At 35.7% G+C, this 18,439-nt stretch overlaps 1 protein-coding gene across 1 annotated transcript in view; it reads right to left on the bottom strand.

Annotated features, from left to right (window-relative positions):
• The window catches only part of GNAT3 (G protein subunit alpha transducin 3), a 56,615-nt gene extending 38,882 nt beyond the window's left edge, over nt 1-17,733 (bottom strand). Inside the window, exon 1 of the mRNA XM_019959559.2 lies at nt 17,595-17,733. Coding sequence (XP_019815118.2) covers nt 17,595-17,712 — 118 coding nt within the window. The 5' untranslated portion in view covers nt 17,713-17,733. The remainder of the gene's footprint in view (nt 1-17,594) is intronic.
• Between the last annotated feature and the right edge of the window lie 706 nt (nt 17,734-18,439).

The following is an 18,439-nucleotide window of genomic DNA, read 5'->3' as shown; positions in this document are numbered from 1 at the left end:
CTGGAGTGTGTTGCCATTCCCTTCTCCAGGGTATCTTCCACACCCAGGGATCGAACCCAGGTCTCCTGCTTTGCAGGTGAGTTCTTTACTGTCTGAGCCACCAGAGAAGCCATTATAGATCTATACCAGTAACTAAATTTCACCTAAACACTTTCAAATCCTGCTCACTCATTTCATAACTTGTTAAAATAGGCAAAATGAAAATAAACCCTGATTTATAATCCTGCAGAAGCTCTTTTGTAGGTACTCTTAAAATCACATAACTGTGCAGAACACTGAAACCTTAGAAGCCAACCAGCTGTGCATGCATCTTCTTTCTATACATGAGAATACTGAATCTAGTAGAAATTATGATACTCATCTAAAGTCCTAGACCTAACTTAAAACAATGAAATTAAGCTCCTGCTGCTACTGCTGCTGCTAAGTCTCTTCAGTCATGTCTGACTCTGTGCGACCCCATAGACAGCAGCCCTCCAGGCTCCCCCGTCCCTGGGATTCTCCAGGCAAGAACACTGGAGTGGGTTGCCATTTCACTCCCACACTAATACTATCAGTTCAGTTTAGTTTAGTCACTCAGTTGTGTCTAACGGTTTGTGACCCCATGGACTGCAGCACACCAGGCCTCCCTGTCCAACAACAACTCCCAGAGCTTGCTCAAACTCATGTCCATTGAGTTGGAGATGCCATCAAACCATCTCATCTTCTGTTGCCCCCTTCTCCTCCTGCCTTCAATCTTTCTCAGCATAAGGGTCTTTTCCAATAAATCAGTTTTTTTGCATCAGGTGCCCAAAGTATTGGAGTTTCAGCCTCAGCATCAGTCCTTCCAGTGAACATCCAGGGCTGATCTCCTTCAGAATGGACTGGTTGGATCTCCTTGCAGTCCAAGGGACTCTCAAGAGTCTTCTCCAACACCACAGTTCAAAAGCATCAATTCCTCAGCATTCAACCTTCTTTATAGTCCAACTCTCACATCCATACATGACTACTGGAAAAATCATAGCTTTGCCTAGATGGACCTTGCTTGGCAAAATAATGTCTCTGTTTTTAATATGTTGTCTAGGTTGATCATAGCTTTTCTTCCAAGGAGCCAGTGTTTTTAATTTCATGGCTGCAGTCACCATCTGCAGTGATTTTGGAGCCCCAAAAAATCAACTCTGTCACTGCATTGTTTCCCCATCTATTTGCCATGAAGTGATGGGACTGGATGCCATGATCTTAGTTTTTTGAATCTTGAGTTTTAAGCCAGCTTTTTCATTCTCCTCTTTTACTTTCATCAAGAGGCTCTTTAGTTCTTCTTCACTTTCTGCCATAAGGGTAGTGGTATTTGTATATCTGAGGTTATTGATATTTTCCCCAGCACTCTTGATTCCAGCTTATGCTTCATCCAGCCCAACATTTCACAAGATATAAGTTAAATAAGCAGGGTGACAATATACAGCCTAATACTAATCTTATAATGATGCCTTATTTTAAATTATTAACTGGTAATGTCAATACCAATATGATGTCAAGACATAAATTTAAAATCACTTTTTTAAAATCAATATGGAAGATGTGAACTTTTATAGACATATGGGTATGCAGTTTATGAGTTTATGGTTGTAATCTTTTGGTAGACTATTGACATAAAAGATTTTTAGCTTCGTTTCTTGTTTAGAAGCAATTCTATTTCATTCACTATTCTTCTTTCTCATTGAGCAACAACCAACTTCTCTGTCTCTTCCATGTTACAACCCATCATATAGCCTAGATAGTGGGTAGTGAAATGTAATAAGCAAACTCATGTTTTGGAATAAATGTAAGGTTGTACTCATTGCTGAATGTGGGTGTCTTGATGGAAGTTAATCTCTGAGAGTTTCCTCCTTTATAAAATTGACTTACTGATATCTATCTCCTAGGGTTTGGGTAGATTGAAATAGTTGGTACAGAGTCTAACTTACAATGAGTTCTCAACATTCTGTATTATTTGAAACATTCTCCACCTCTTTTCCAAGAGATATTTCAATTATAATATGTTTGACTCCTTTCATCCTTTCTTCTGGAACATGATTTTTAGATTCCTTACCCGCTGAATCACACTCCATGCGAGAGCCAATGTCCTTCTGAAACACTGTCTGACTTAAAATTTTGCCATAGATATAGGTGATTTTATTAAGGGTACTGATTTTCTGATTTAGTAAGATAGGGGTACAAAATAGATCTGCCTCAATCCTAGTACTTATTTCTAAATAGAACACTTTTCTTAATAGACATTATGATTAGTTTACCTCTTCTTCTATTTTTTTTTTTTTGGTAGCTGTATTTTTTTAACCTATATTGAACTTTTACCAGTTAATTTGTTTCTACTTTTTTACATCATCACTTAGCAAACTGATTTTCCCACATACTATATGGGTATACTACATGTGTATAGCTGATTTTGAACTTCAATTAAAGATATCTGCTAAATTCTGTTCATTTGGGCCAAGCATTTCTGCTAGTTTAGATCACTTGGAATACTGACTTTACCTTAAACTGTATTCTTCCAAATTCTGAATCTTACTCAAGTGGGAAATTTTGCCTTATCCACTTTCACTCAAATCCCTGATGAGAACACTGAAAAGGAGAAGGTCAAAGACAGGAAACTGTCAGTCCATTCATCATTGTAAGTCCTTGTTCACAACCTGTAGTTAATGATGCTAAATATTCCCCATTAAGTATGACCATTACTACAGGTTTTTGTACCTACTCTTTATTTCTAGTGTGATAAAAGTTTTTATCAAGAATGTGTAAAAGTTTGTTTAGTGTGTATGTGTGTGTTCATGCACATGTGTGTGCATCTCCTGTCATAATCATGATGTTCTTTCTCCTCTGATAATGTGAATAATATTAATGTTCCAATAGTATTTCAACAGGTCATTCTTGAGTTCTCTCTTACCTCTGGCTTTTTTCTTTTAATATACATTTTTACATTGTTGGAATCAGTTTGGTGATATTTTGGTTTGGTGTTTGGATCTGCATTCATGAAGGAGTTGGCCTGTTTTTGTCAAATTTTATTGTTAAGTTTATCAAATAATCTATTGAGAAGGATTTCCTTTAAAAGTTTTTATGATTTTAAAGTGATCTGCTCATGAAGTATTTCAAAGAATCCATTTGCAAAATAATATGGATGAATTTGCAAATATATTCGCCTATTTTCTTTTATCAGAAAAATAATATCCCAATTTACACTTATTTTCCTCAAACTTTTAATTTTAATAATCTCATAAACTATGGAATTTTGAGAAAATAGTACATTAGATACCTATATTTTATTCCTTCACCTTACCAATTATTAGCACTTTGTCCTTTGCATTTTTTCATATATATAAATTCATATACACACATATATATACATACATATATACATGTATATCTGTCTTTATATTTATGCTTTGTTTTGCTGAACCTCTTGAAAGCAATCACACACTTCACCCATATATAATTCAGAATGCATCTTCTAAGATGCATTCTAAGAATAGGTCATTGTTCCAGAAAATCATAACACTATTTTCATGCTTAAGAATATCTATACAAATTCAAAATGTTATATAAAATATACTCCATATTCATATTTATTTGATTATTCCAAATTGTTTTTCAGACCTTTTCTATTTCTTGGACCCAGGATCCAATCAAGTCTTACACATTTCCTTTGTATGTTATGCTATTTAAACTCTTAATTTAGACTGTTTCCCATGTTATACTGCTGTTGTTATTATGTTTTCATAACTGGCATTTTTCCAAAGTCTAGGACAGTTTATTATACAATGTCCAATATTCTGTATTTGTGTGGTGATTAGATCCAGTGTGGTGTAAATATCTTAGCATAAATATAAGTAATTTTGTGGGGCTTTTTGTAGTGAATCACATTAGTAGTCATATGGTGTCAGATATATTTAAATTACTAGTGTAACATCAAGTACCTATTTCTATGATGTAGTAATGATGAGCATTCTGAAACTGTAAAAAGTCATCAGCCAAACAAGCATATTTCATTTGTGAGAATATTGTGGCTATGTACTCTTTCCTTCCTAATGAAAATTTATTTAAATACTTCCAGTTTTATACTTAATTTAAAATAGTTGATAATATTTAAAACATCATATATATATATATATATATATATATATGCCTTCTAGGATTTTGAAGTATTTTAACTTCAAAATCCTTTTGGTGGCTCAGATGGTGTCCTTCTGGTGGCTCAGACAGTAAAACGTCTGCCTACAATGCGGGAAACCGGGGTTCAATCCCTAAGTAGGGAAGATCTCCTGGAGAAGGAAATGGCACCGACTCCAGTATTCTTGCCTGGAAAATCCCATGGACGGAGGAAACTGGTAGGCCACAGTCCATGGGGTCGCAAAGAGTCGGACATGACTGAGCGACTTCACTTTCTTTCTTTCTTTTCTTATCTTTTTAATGTACTCCTTAGGCTAAAAAGTGGGTAGACCAATGAAATATATAATTATGTGCTATTTCCCACACAAGCTTGCTTTAGATAGAAATGTAGATGATAGAAGGATGGATTGATAGAATTTATCTAAGTGTTCCTTAGTTAGGGAACAGTTATGCATTTTGTATGAATTCTTCAAACTAAGACCTTGGTTAATTATACAGTCGGCCTTTATATACTGTATATCTGGGGAAAAGAGAACAGGAATTAAATACATCAAATTAACAGCTCTCACTTGAGTTACCCCTCCTGATTTCCAGACCCATATGTTTATCTGTTCAATAGATATCTCCACTTGGTTGTTCTCCAAACAACACAAATTTGAATGTCTCAAACGACTACTCTTTTTGTTTTTTCCCCAACCTAAACTTTGTCCTGTATTTCACATACTGATGAATAAAATAATCACTATTCCTTATTCTGCCCTTAATCATTCCTCTGACTTAACAGCCACAGGCAGTCAAGTCACCAAGTTCTATTATTTTGTCTCATAAGATCCCTCAAATCTCACTTTCAAACTTGTAATTTCTGCCTTAATTTACAATCTCATCAAGTGTTTGCAGAGTAGTAACAATTTCCTAGTTGGCCTACCTACCTCAAGCACCTGCATAAAGTCTTTATCTTATAGCATAGCTTGGATAGTCTTAGACAAAAAAATCCAAGTATTATTCTTCTCATTTACATTTCTAAAAATCTATCAAAATCTTCATTGACTTAAAAAAAAATACCTTATTATATGACATACATGTTTTTTTTTTCCCCAGTTCTTTGCAAGTGCCAAATGTATATCTATGCTTTAGTCACCGTAACCAGCCTACAGAAATGTTTTATGTTCCCAGCTCCATCATTCTTCCATGCATTATGCAGGCATGCTTTTCTGTGCTAGGATATCAGTGAAGACAAAAGCAGACATATCCACTGTTTTTATAGAACTTAGAATGTGGATACTAAGTTAAAAATGACAGAAATAAACATTAAAGCCTTTGTTCTCCTGTAAACTAAAGTGTGATCTTAAAAATTGAATTACCTCAGTAAATTCTCATTTTCTTCTCTATATAATGAAAATACTATTTCATAGCATTTCCTTGTAGATTGAAAACCATAACAGAGTAGTGGAATAAAAGAGAAACATGAGACCCATTCTAGCAGAGATAAGGCTAGAACTAAGCTTTGTAACAAAGATCAATCTTTGGACAATGAATAGAGAATGATTACAAAGAAAGGAATTAAAGAAGATTGAAATACTAGAGTGAATATAATGGAAAAGAATATAATGAAGGGCCTCATTAAAAAGATGAAGTTTGAGGATGAATGGACAGCAAGATAAACTTGGAGGATGATTGCTAGGTGCCCCAAAGTATAATCAGATTATTGATAAATAACAATTGTTGACTTAAAAAAAAACATACGATGAGAGTTTGAGTTAAGTGTTATTTGGGGGCAAAATGAAGACTATAACCCAGAAGATAACATTTCAAATAGCATTGAGAAACTGCTCCAAAGAGGTAGGGGAGGATCATTATATATGTAATTTTGGAGAAGGGGGAGTACATGCAATCAAGCACATATTTTTTGTAAAAAGTTTCTTCTAGTGTTACAAAGGTTACACCTAGTCATAAGGAGTAGATGTTAGTGATTTTAGTGCTTTTCTAGATATAAGGAAATACAAGAATTGAACTTATAAAATTGGCTCCCCAAAACATCTATCTGAAGACCTGTTCTGTCAGTTTTTCCTAAAGGACAGAGTGCCTCATTTCTGTTTTCTACCTTGAACTTCTTTAAGGGGATGTTGAAGATCAGCAGCTATAGCAGCACATGATTTAATCCTTGCAGTGATAGATGGCAAGTAACCACGGCAACTGCTAATTTGTAGTTGACACAAATATGGATCCAGAAATCGGGCAAAAGAAAGGATGTTAGAGTCATTCTTCTACAAGTGATAGCTACGTCCTGATATGAGGTCCCTGATACAGTACAGACTGAAAAACACAAAGGCTCAAGGACAAATTTTGGTGAATGAAACTACTTATAAATGGAAAAAAAAGAAGCAAGCTTGAATGAAGTGAGGAGTAGAGGGATATAAAAAATTAGAAAGTATTGCGGTGTAACAGGAGTTAAGAAAAATTCAGTTATTGAGGTCTCAGCTTTGTGAATTGCAGATTATCAGGGATCTGTGAGAGATCATTTTTGGTAAAGAGAATGAATATACAAATGAGATCTCAATTAACTGAAGAGAATGGAAACAGTATAGCAATAGAAGAAGTGACCATAGACTAGTTGGAGAAGTATTTTAGTATAAACACATTTTAAAAGATAACTATATACGGTGAATCAAATGAGCTTTATGGAATCAAAGAAAAATCTCTAGGTGACTGGGAAGAAATACCATTATCTGCCAAGAGGAAGGAGCTAGCAGAGAAGAAGTTTGAAAGTGACAAATGGGATAATTCATAAAGCAAAATTCTTAAAATATAGAAGGGGATACAATTTATAGCACAAAGGCTGAAGTTACCCTTAAATGAGAATGGAATACCACAAACTCCTTAAAACTAGTTAAAGTGGAAGAGAATGAAGGAAAGCTTAGTGAAGAGATGCTTTGGAGAAAGCTTTGGAGATGATGTTTGATGACGGTCTTATGAGCAGTGGTCATCTAGGGTGAGGTGGAAGGAGAGGAGACTGTAGTTGAAAGTGATGTTGGAAATGTAGAAATAGCTGCCTTTTGGAATATTTTAGTAATAAACTACAAATAAGTAAAATAATTATTAGCCTGGATAAGGTTAAAAACTCCCATTTGAATGCAGAGTTCAAAGAATTGCAAGGAGAGATAAGACAGCCTTCCTCAGTGATCCGTGCAAAGAAATACAGGAAAACAATAGAATGAGAAACGCTAGAGATTTCTTCAAGAAAATTAGAGACACCAAGGGAACATTTCATGCGAATATGGGCACAATAAAGGACAGAAATGATATGGACCAAACAGAAGCAGAAGATAGTAAGAAGAGGTGACAAGAACACAGTGTGGTGTGATCTCTCACCTAGAGCCAGACATCTGAGGTCAAGTGGGCCTTAGGAAGCAACACTATGAACGAAGCTAGTGGAGGTGATGGAATTCCAGTTGAGCTCTTTCAAGTCGTAAAAGATGATGCTGTGAGAGTGCTGCACTCAATATGCCAGCTAATTTGGAAAATTCAGCAGTGCCCACAGGACTGGAAGAGGTCAGTTTTCATTCCAATCCCAAAGAAAGGTAATGCCAAAGAATGCTCGAGCTACCAAACAATTGCACTCATCTCACAGGCTAGCAAAGAAGGCTCAAACTTCTCTAAGCCAGGCTTCAACAGTCTGTGAACTGTGAAATTCCAGATGTTTAAACTGGATTTAGAAAAGGCAGAAGAACCAGAGATCAAATTGCCAACATCTGTTGGATCATCGAAAAAGCAAATGAGTTCTAGAAAATCATCTACTTCTGCTCTATTGACTATGCCAAAGCCTTTGACTGCGTCTATCACAAATGTGGAAAATACTTCAACAGATGGAAATACCAGAGTACCTGACCTGCCTCCTGAGACTCTGTAGGCAGGTCAAGAAGCAACAGTCAGAACTGGACCTGGAACAACAGACTGGTTCCAAATCAGGAAAGGAGTACATCAAGGCTGTATATTGTCACCCTGCTTATTTAACTTATATGCAGAGTACATCCGGAGAAGGCAATGGCACCCCACTCCAGTACTCTTGCCTGGAAAATTCCATGGATGGAGGAGCCTGGTAGGCTGCAGTCCATGGGGTCGCTAGGAGTCGGGTACGACTGAGCAACTTCACTTTATTTTTTCACTTTCATGCATTGGAGAAAGAAATGGCAACCCACTCCAGTGTTCTTGCTTAGAGAATCCCAGGGACAGGGGAGCCTGGTGGGCTGCCTTCTATGGGGTCGCACAGAGTTGGACACGACTGGAGCGACTTAGCAGCAGCAGCAGAGTACATCATGCAAACTGCCAGGCAGGATGAAGCACAAGCTGGAATCAAGATTGCTGGAAGAAATATCAATAACATCAGATATGCAGATGACAATACCCTTATGGCAGAAAGTGAAGAACTAAAGAGCCTCTTGATAAAAGTGAAAGAGGAGAGTGAAAATGTTGGCTTAAAGTTCAACATGCAAAAAAATAAGATCATGGTGTCTGGTCCCATCACTTCATGGCAAATAGATGGGGAAACAGTGGAAACAGTGACAGACTTTATTTTGGGGGGTTCCAAAATCACTGAAGATGGTGAGTGCAGCCATGAAATTAAAAGACATTTGCTCCTTGGAAGAAAAATTATGACCAACCTAGACAGCATATTAAAAAGCAGAGACATTACTTTGCCAACAATGGTCCATCTAGTCAAAGCTATGGTTTTTCCAGTAATCATGTATGGATGTAAAATTTGGACTATAAAGAAAACTTAGCACTGAAGAATTTATGCTTTTGAACTGTGGTTTTGGAGAAGACTCTTGAGAGTCCCTTGGACTGCAAGGAGATCCAACCAGTCCATCCTAAAGGAAATCAGTCCTGAATATTCACTGGAAGGACTGATGCTGAAGCTGAAACTCCAATACTTTGGCCACCTGATGAGAAAACTGACTCATTTGAAAAGACCCTGATGCTGGCAAAGATTGAAGGCAGGAGAAGGGGACGACAGAGGATGAGGTGGTTGGATGTCATCACCGACTCAATAGACATGAGTTTGAGTAAACTCCAAGAGTTGTTGATGGACAGGGACGCCTGGCGTGCTGCAGTCCATGGGGTCACAAAGAGTCAGACACGACTGATTGAAAGTTAAAAACAGGAAATTGTCAACCAGGAAACAGAATGATACATCATTTTATTCTACAGCACCTGGGAACGAAGGAAATTAGGTATTTACATGGGACCAGGATCAGCACTAAAGGTTGAAAAGATGTTAAATAATGTTACTTTGGAATAAATCAGTTGGGAGTAGTGTTATTAGAACAATAATAAGTGGAAACTTTGAGGAGTTTTCCAGGTTTGAAGTTGTGAATGTCAACTAAGATAGAGGATTAGGGTAAAGAATATTTTAGACTTTAAGAGGGACACAGGTAAAATGGTCAATGTTGAAAGGAAGCAATATGAAATCAAAGATAGAATCCAGTAAGTATGAACAAGTATGAGATGGTAAAGAATCATATGCTGGTCAGGGAGTGACATTTCTAGATATCTTAAAAGAAAACAATTTTTTTAAGTAGCAAATTATATTTGAATATAAAATATTGAGGCAGGAATTAAACCTTTGAGTTCTAGTTTATTGACCATCTGGTGATGTCCATGTGTAGATTCTTCTCTCTTGTTGTTGGAAGAGTGTGTTTGCTATGACCAGTGTGTTCTTTTGGCAAAACTGTTGGCCTTTGCCTGCTTCATTTTGGCCTTCATTTCCAAGGCCAAATTAGCCTGTTACTCCAGGTATCTCTTGACTTCCTACTTTTGCATTCCAGTCCTCTAAAATGATAAGGACATCTCTTTGGAGTGTTAGTTCTAGAAAGTCTTGTGGGGCTTCATAAAACCATTCAACCAGCTTCTTCAGCATTACTGGTTGGGGCAAAGACTTGGATTACTGTGATATTGAATGGTTTGCCTTGGAAACGAACAGAGATCATTCTGTCGTTTTTGAGATTGCATCCAAGTACTGAACTTTGGACTTTGTGTTGACTGTGAGGGCTACTCCATTTCTTCTAAGGGATTCTTGCCCACAGTAGTAGATATAATGGTCATGTGTGTTAAATTCACCCATTCCAGTCCATTTCAGTTCGCTGATTCCTAGAATGTCGACATTCACTCTTGCCATCTCCTGTTTGACCACTTCCAATTTGCCTTGATTCATGGACCTAACATTCCAGGTTTCTATGCAACATAACTCTTTACACCATCAGACTTTACTTCCATCAACAGTCACATCCACATCTGGGTGTTGTTTTTGCTTTGGCTCCATCTCTTCATTCTTTCTGGAATTATTTCTCCACTGTTCTCTAGTAGCATACTGGGCACCTACTAACCTGGGGAGTTCATCTTTCAGTGTTGTATAATTTTGCCTTTTTATACTGTTCATGGGGTTTTTAAGGCAAGAATCCTGAAGTGGTTTGCCATTTCCTTCTTCAGTGGAATACATTTTGTCAGAACTCTCCACCATGACCCATCCGTCTTGGGTGGTACTACATGGAATGGCTCATAGATTATATTCTTTGCAGCCAAAGATGGAGAAGCTCTATACAGTCAGCAAACACAAGACCAGGAGCTGACTGTGGCTCAGATCATGAACTCCTTATTGCCAAATTCAGGCTTAACTTGAAGAAATTAGGGAAAACCACTAGATCATTCAGGTGTGACCTAAATCAAACCCCTTATGATTATACTGAGGAAATGACAAATATATTTAAGAGATTAGATCTGATAGGCATAAAGAACTACTGACATAAAGAACAGTGCATAAAGAACTACTGACAAAGGCTTGTGATTGTACAGGAGGCAGTGATCAGGACCATTCCCAAGAAAAAGAAATGCAAAAAAGGCAAAATAGTTGTCTGAGGAGCCCTTTCAAATAGCTGTGAAAAGAAGAGACGCTAAAGACAAAGGAGAAAAGGAAAGATACACCCATCTGAATGGAGAGTTCCAAAGAATAGCAAGGAGAGATAAGAAAGCCTTCTTCAGTGATCAGTGCAAAGAAATAGAGGAAAACAATAGAATAGGAAAGACTAGAGATCTCCTCAAGAAAATCTCTATACCAAGGGAACATTTTATGCAAAGATGGGCACAATAAAGGACAGAAATGGTAGGGACCTAACAGAAGCAGAAGATATTAAGAAGTGGTGGCAAGAACACACAGAAGAACTATACAAAAAAGATCTTCATGACCCAGATAACCATGATGGTGTGATCAGTCACCTAGAGCCTGACATTCCAGAATGCGAAATCAAGTGAGCCTTAAGAAGCCTCACTACGAGCAAAGCTAGTGGAGGTGATGGAATTCCAGTTGAGATATTTCAAATCCTAAAAGATGATGCTGTGGAAGTGCTGCACTCAATATGCCTGCAAATTTGGAAAACTCAGCAGTGGCCACAGGACTGCAAAAGGTCAGTTTTCATTCCAATCCCAAAGAAAGGCAGTGTCAAAGAATGTTCAAACTACTGAACAATTGCACTCATCTCACACACTTAGCAAAGCAAGGCTCAAAATTCCCCATGCCAGGCTTCTACAGTATGTGAACTGTGAAATATTCCAGATGTTCAAGCTGAATTTAGAAAAGGTAGAGGAACCAGAGATCAAATTGCCAACATCATTGAGAACGCAAGAGAGTTCCAGAAAAACATCTACTTCTGCTCTATTGTCTATGCCAAAGACTTTGACTGAGTGGGTCACATCAAACGGTTGACAAGTCTTAAAGAGATGGGAATAACAGAGCACCTGACCTGCCTCCTGAGAAATCTGTATGCAAGTCAAGAAGCAACAATTAGAATTGGACATGGAACAACAGACTGGTTCCAAGTTGGGAAAAGAGTAGGTCAAGACTGTATATTGTCACCCTGTTTAATTAGCTTATGTGCAGAGTATGTCATGCGAAATGCCAGGCTGGATGAAGCACAAGCTGGAATCAAGATTTCTGGGAAAAATATCAATAACATCAGATATGCAAGATGACACCACCCTTATGGCAGAAAGCAAAGAAGAACTAAAGAGCCTCTTAATGAAAGTGAAAGAAGAGAGTGAAAAATCTGGCTTAGAACTCAACATTCAAAAAAATAAGATCATGGCATCTGGTCCCATCACTTCAAGGCACACAGAGGGGGCAATAATGGACACAGTAATAGACTTTCTTTTCTTGAGCTCCAAAATCACTGCAGATGGTGACTGCAGCCATGAAATTAAAAGACGCTTGCTCCTTGGAAGAAAAGCTATGACCAACCTAGATAGTATACTAAAAAGTAGAGATGTTACTTTGCAAACAAAGGTCTGTCTAGTCAGGCTGTGGTTTTTCCAGTAGTCATGTATGGATGTGAGAGTTGGACTACAAAAAAAATCTGAGTGCCAAAGAATTGGGTTTTTTTGAACTGTGGTGTTGGAGAAGACTCTTGAGAGTCCCTTGGATTGCCAGGAGATCTAACCAGTCCATCCTAAAGGAAATCAGTCCTAAATATTCACTGGAAGGACTGATGCTGAAGCTGAAACTCCAATACTTTGGCCACCTGATGTGAAAAATGACTTATTGGAAAAGACCCTGATGCTGGGAAAGATTGAAGTCAGGAGGAGAACAGGACAACAGAGGATGAGATGGTTGGATGGCATATCTGACTCGATAGACATGAGTTTGAGTAAGCTCCACAAGTCAGTAATGCACAGGGAAGCCTGGCGTGCTGTAGTCCATGGGGTCTCAAACAGTCAGACATGACTAAGTCACTGAACTGACTCTAGTTTATTAGGATTGGAGTCTAATACACAAAATCAATATTTTTATATCTTGATGAGTATTACCTTCAATTTCAGCTTGAATCCCACTTCATTAGAGGCAAATTCTACATTGATATATTTGTAGGAAAGTTAAATAAGGAGATGGATTCTGAATTTGAGTGTAAATCTTAACTGGAAGTATATTTTATGTAAAATTTATCACAGAGACTTTATACCATCATATGTTTCACTACCCTCTTTCCTTTTTAATTAATGGAGGGGTAAATAAATTGTGTTTATGTAAAATTTATGTAAAATTTATCACAGAGACTTTACACCATCAAATGTTTCACTACCCTCTTTCCTTTTTAATTAATGGAGGGGTAAATAAATTGTGTTAACTCATGTTGCTTATCTGAATATTTTTAAAAGTACAGCATTGCTCTTAAATCAATAATTAAGGTTTGAATATAGAAAATGAATATAAAAATGCTCTGTGATATAACATGAGATGTTCTGTTATATTACAGTTAATGAGAGTTATTTTCAGCAAGACAGGATATTTAATCTCATTAACAAATACCATAAGTTGGCTAAATATGGAATGCCTTAATGAATGGTTTATATATTTCATGTGAGGGACTTATGAGTCTGTTAATGTGTCCTGATTATTAGATATATATTAATCTAAAACAAACAAATCAGTGCAAAATGTTTGTCTAAGTGCTTTTTGCCGGTTAGAGAAAAGGGACACTGTAGAGAGCTATTTGATGCTGCCAAATGCCATTAGTTATAAAAAATATAACTGTAAATATTTGACTTTTCCTCTGAAGGCTTCAGATTGCTATGGTGCAAACAGTTGCTTTGGAGACAATTTGAAACTCTCCAAGTAGACTGTTTCTTTCCACTTTACTGAAAAACAATTTTAAACATTTGTACAAATAGTACAAATAGTAAAAATATTGTACAAATAGTAAAAATATTGTACACCCAAAAGATTGATATCTTTATAAAAATAAAATATTGTAAAATATTTTTAAACAAAATATATTAATATAACAAAGAATGATTTTAATTTAAAAAAATTGGAAACATTACTCAGGAATTGCTTCTACATGTTGTTCACAAGATTCATATCACTGGTTATCCGAAAGAAGTTTTTTTTTTTCTAATTATGCTTTGCAAGTTTTAATTGTAACATAATTATTCCAGGGGACCTGTGTAAGTGATCACATCCACAGACAAGCATTGACTATACTGGTGTATTAGAAACATAAAATAGAGCTTCTACACTTGATGAATTTATACTCTAGCCAGTGACTGAGGAACACCTCCAGTTTTCTGCATCCTTTCCCACTCATATATAGAAATGCTTTTAAAAATAAAAAGACCTATTTAAACAGAATACAAGTAAGAACTTTGACATAGCATGAGTCTTATGTCCTCTTTCCTCTTGATATACATAAAAGGATATACATATGTGTATGTACATTGCATTACTCGATAATTACATAAAATTAATGTATATACACATATACATTAAAAATGATACTGTGATGTTTACAAGATAGCACATAGAAAAATAAAGAATAAATGGTTTAGAATTAAAGGAGTAGAGCACCAGTATTGAGTAGTCCATGACAGTGCTGGAAATCACTGGCTAAAAGCTCATTACAATATCATAACTGAACATTATAGAATGAATGAGGCAAGGTTTCAGATATGATGAAAAAATAAAGCTATTTTTTCCCCTATACTTTGGAGCTCTGAATCTATCTAGCTCATGTGATGAAAATTTGTACAAGTAAAAAAAAGAAGTAATGTGTTAAATAAATAAATTTGAACTAAAATTTGAAATAATAAATATAAAGAAAGGAGATATAGGAAAAACAGAAACATCAACCACAATGATCTCACAATGAAAAGACAGGTATTTCTTTTGAATGGAATTGAAGTGTAATCAAACATCTATAAATTAAGATTTTTTTTTCTAATTTAAATAAAATTAAAAAATAAAGTAACATAGGAAATCTACAAAAAAGAACAGCTTATACATTAGCATTTGTTTTTTCTTACTAAAATGCACTCTTTCTGGGGCACCTTTACAGGCTAATTATAAAAACAATACATTCCATGGCATTATTGTCTTGATAGCAGTTTTATCAAATAAGCCGGAAATGTATGTCATCTCCAGTGTTTATTAGAAGGCTGCTTTTTGTTATAGAAGCAGATTTGGCATCTCTTGTATAATTTTACTGAATGTCTGAAAGGTAGAATAAAAGGGAGTCTGTCTTCAAGGTGATCCTTTAGTTGTAAAGTGCACTGTGATATAGATAGCTCTTCAAATTCAGTGAAATCTTACGTCCAGTGATACGGAATAGTACATCTACTCCACAGCACATGTTAACTTGGAAAGTTGTGCTGTGTTTAAAAAATTCACTGAATAACAAGAGGATCAACATAAATAATGAATTCTGTTGAAAAAAATTTTTTTTTCAGATTTCTATAAATTTAAGATTTCTGTTTTTATAAAAGTAGAGCCAGACTCAAGTTCTGATTTCTACCAAGGCTCTCCTGGTTGGTCCCACAGGACATACACTCATTGCTTAAAAACAGTTGTTCAGACAAGACTGATGAATGAGAATCATTGTTTCAATGATGGGAGAAATTGGATCTCATTAGTGAGGAGATTTGAGGGTGGGAAGGTTTACTTTGGTTCTACTGAATGCTTTTATATATTAATGAGGCCAAATTGAATATAAAGATAATAGGTTAGATAATTTCAGTTCAAAACATGAGAATTGAAGCAGAGTTATTACAAGATTTTATTGTTTTGAACTTTGACAACTTCATCATTAGATATAAAACTCATATGACTTTCTTGTTAGCTCAGTGAGCTCCTGCAGTGCAGGAGACCCAGGTTCAATCCCTGTTTCTGCAAGATTCCACTCCAGTATTATTGCCTGGAAAATCCGATGGACAGAGGAACTTGGTGGGCTATAGTCCATGGGGTCACAAGAGTCAGACACAGCTTAGTGACTAAACTACCAGATAGAACTTATATAGAGTCCAGAGGGGGAAACTGAGTCAAGGGTTTGAAATATCACTGAACAGGGAAAGCTACAGAGAATTTTATTCATCTGTGTAAATAAGATGTGATAGAGAAGTTCAGTGACATATTGTTGGAACCAAATGAATCCAAATGTATGATAACACTGGAGATGAGTTTATGCAATTGTGATTGTCTTAGGATATTAAAAGCTGTAGTAGTACCACTAAAGTTCTTTGTATATCTTCTATGACGTTACCCTTTCCTCTTTATGTAGCCAGTCACTTTAATCTAAAAATAATTTGTATATTGAAAATATCTATTCTTTTGAAATTTTATTCAAACACAGGGATTCTCTGTGTATTGTGTTACTAGTCCTGTGCCATGGTTCTTAGTACAACAGGGACACAGAACGTACTTGCTGGAATGTTTGGTGTTCCCTCTCATCTTTTATTTGTTTTCTCTATGTCCACTTATTACTTTCCCTCTTGATCAAAGTCTCAGAAAACTCTGGAGCATTAGGGAAGTTGCATTTGGTGGTTTCATAAGAGCTGACCCCTACATCTTTCTAACTTACCAACCTCTCTTGGTAGTTACTTGTAAGTGCTGTGGGTGTGAGACCTCAGGAATTGGGCATAAAGAGAGAAAACATTTCCTTCCTTGGAAGAGCAAGTGGTGGGAATCTTCTAGCTGGCTTCTGAGATACTCCTGCCACTGGGAGCAAATCAGACATGGTAAAAGCACACATAGACACGAATGAGAATATTTTGTTGTGTGAAAGAGTCACAATTCTGAAATAAAATGGACTGCTTTTGTATATAATGAAGAGCAGGAGGAACATATAACTACGATTAAATTGAAGTTCTTGTTTTATATTCTTTTCATAGGTCTTTATTTTGTTTCAAAATCATATTTATCTTCTAGGCACTGTGACATGTTTAGAAAAATGCATGATGTATGAATTATATTCATTCTTTCAGTTCATTGAACATTTATTAAATTCATAGCTGTGGTTAAATAGTGTGCTGAATTTTGAGGGAATAAAAAATAGAAGAGATGTAATTCCTGACCTCAATGAATATTTAAATATCCTAAAAGGATTTAAATGGAGTATTTTTCAATTATATAGACAGTATTCAGAAGCCTGAGTAATATCAGTATCTTTTAAAGTACTTTATCATTACTCTCTAAATAACTTGACTAATTGGTTTTAACACTATAAGTAATTAAATAACATATTAGTGTTGATACCAAACAAAATATTTCCAAACAAAATGACATAAATCTTTGTAACATGTAATTAAAGGATTTCTTCCATATTAAAAAGTTGATATTCAGAAAATGACGATTACAATAAAATAATAAATGTCCATGAGTTTTTTTAATAATAAAAGATTACTGACATAGAGAAATTGAGTCATCTAGTAAATATTTGTCTCTCTGGTTAATAAAAGACATGCAATAAAATCCTAAGCAAAAAAGTAAATATTTACAGAGTACACATACAATCAATTTTGAAACACATTTTCGTAATAAATCTCCCATATGGTAATACCCTTGAAATTAAAGTTTGAGAAAAGTAAATACATCACAGTTGAAAAAATAGCAGGGTTTTAAAGGCAAAAGGAAAAAAGGATATTACCTAACAACAGCAACTTGACAGTTCTTGCATCTCGCTCAGCATCTTCCTGAAGCTTTTTCTCCAATTCTTTTGATCTTTTGGCTGACTCCTTGCTCTCTGAACTAATTCCAATTCCCATCTTGTAGTGTTAGATGCTTGTCAGTTTATTTGCTCAAACTTTTTGGAATGTAGAGCGCAGCTGGTGCTCTGGTTTGGACATAGGATGTAAGAGCAATGCTCTGCTGAAGTACCCAACAGCCCATTCCCTCATTTTCGAAGACTCTGCTTTGACTAAAGAGATGCTGTCACCTGACAAAGGGTAAAACCACACAGTTCTATGGCAGCTAAAGAGAAAATTCATTATACTTTCAAATTAAGTGGTTACTTCTGGCACTCCTTCAAACCTGTTCATCTTCCTTAAAGAATAGCATACAGTAATGTAGAAAGTTATGAAAATCTGTACACTAAAGATCTGAAATGGGCAATTCAAATAGTGTTTATTACTAATAGGCAATCTTTATTGCAAGATTTAAAGTTATAATTATTAACAAACAAACGTGTGTCTTATCTTTAGGTACCTGAGTCTTCAGATTCTTCATAATCACTGTGATATCACTATCAGAATATTTATATTGAATCACCCAGATTTATAGTTCTGCTATGATTAGATTATGACTCAAAATGATTGAGACACTCTTAGTATCTGTCAGCTAACTAGAAAACCTTTTCATTAAAAAAAATATATACATAGTTCTTTAATCTATACACATTGCTATGCTGCCAAACATAGAATTCAACACAGAGTGCTCTTAAATTATTTATTTTTGTCTCATAGGATCAATTTCTATAAATTGAGCTTTTACTGC

The sequence above is a fragment of the Bos indicus genome, chromosome 4 (assembly GCF_029378745.1).
Source record: "Bos indicus isolate NIAB-ARS_2022 breed Sahiwal x Tharparkar chromosome 4, NIAB-ARS_B.indTharparkar_mat_pri_1.0, whole genome shotgun sequence".
Classification (NCBI taxonomy): domain Eukaryota; kingdom Metazoa; phylum Chordata; class Mammalia; order Artiodactyla; family Bovidae; genus Bos; species Bos indicus.
Note: the sequence above shows the minus strand (reverse complement) of the source record. Positions and strands in the feature narration are given on the sequence as shown.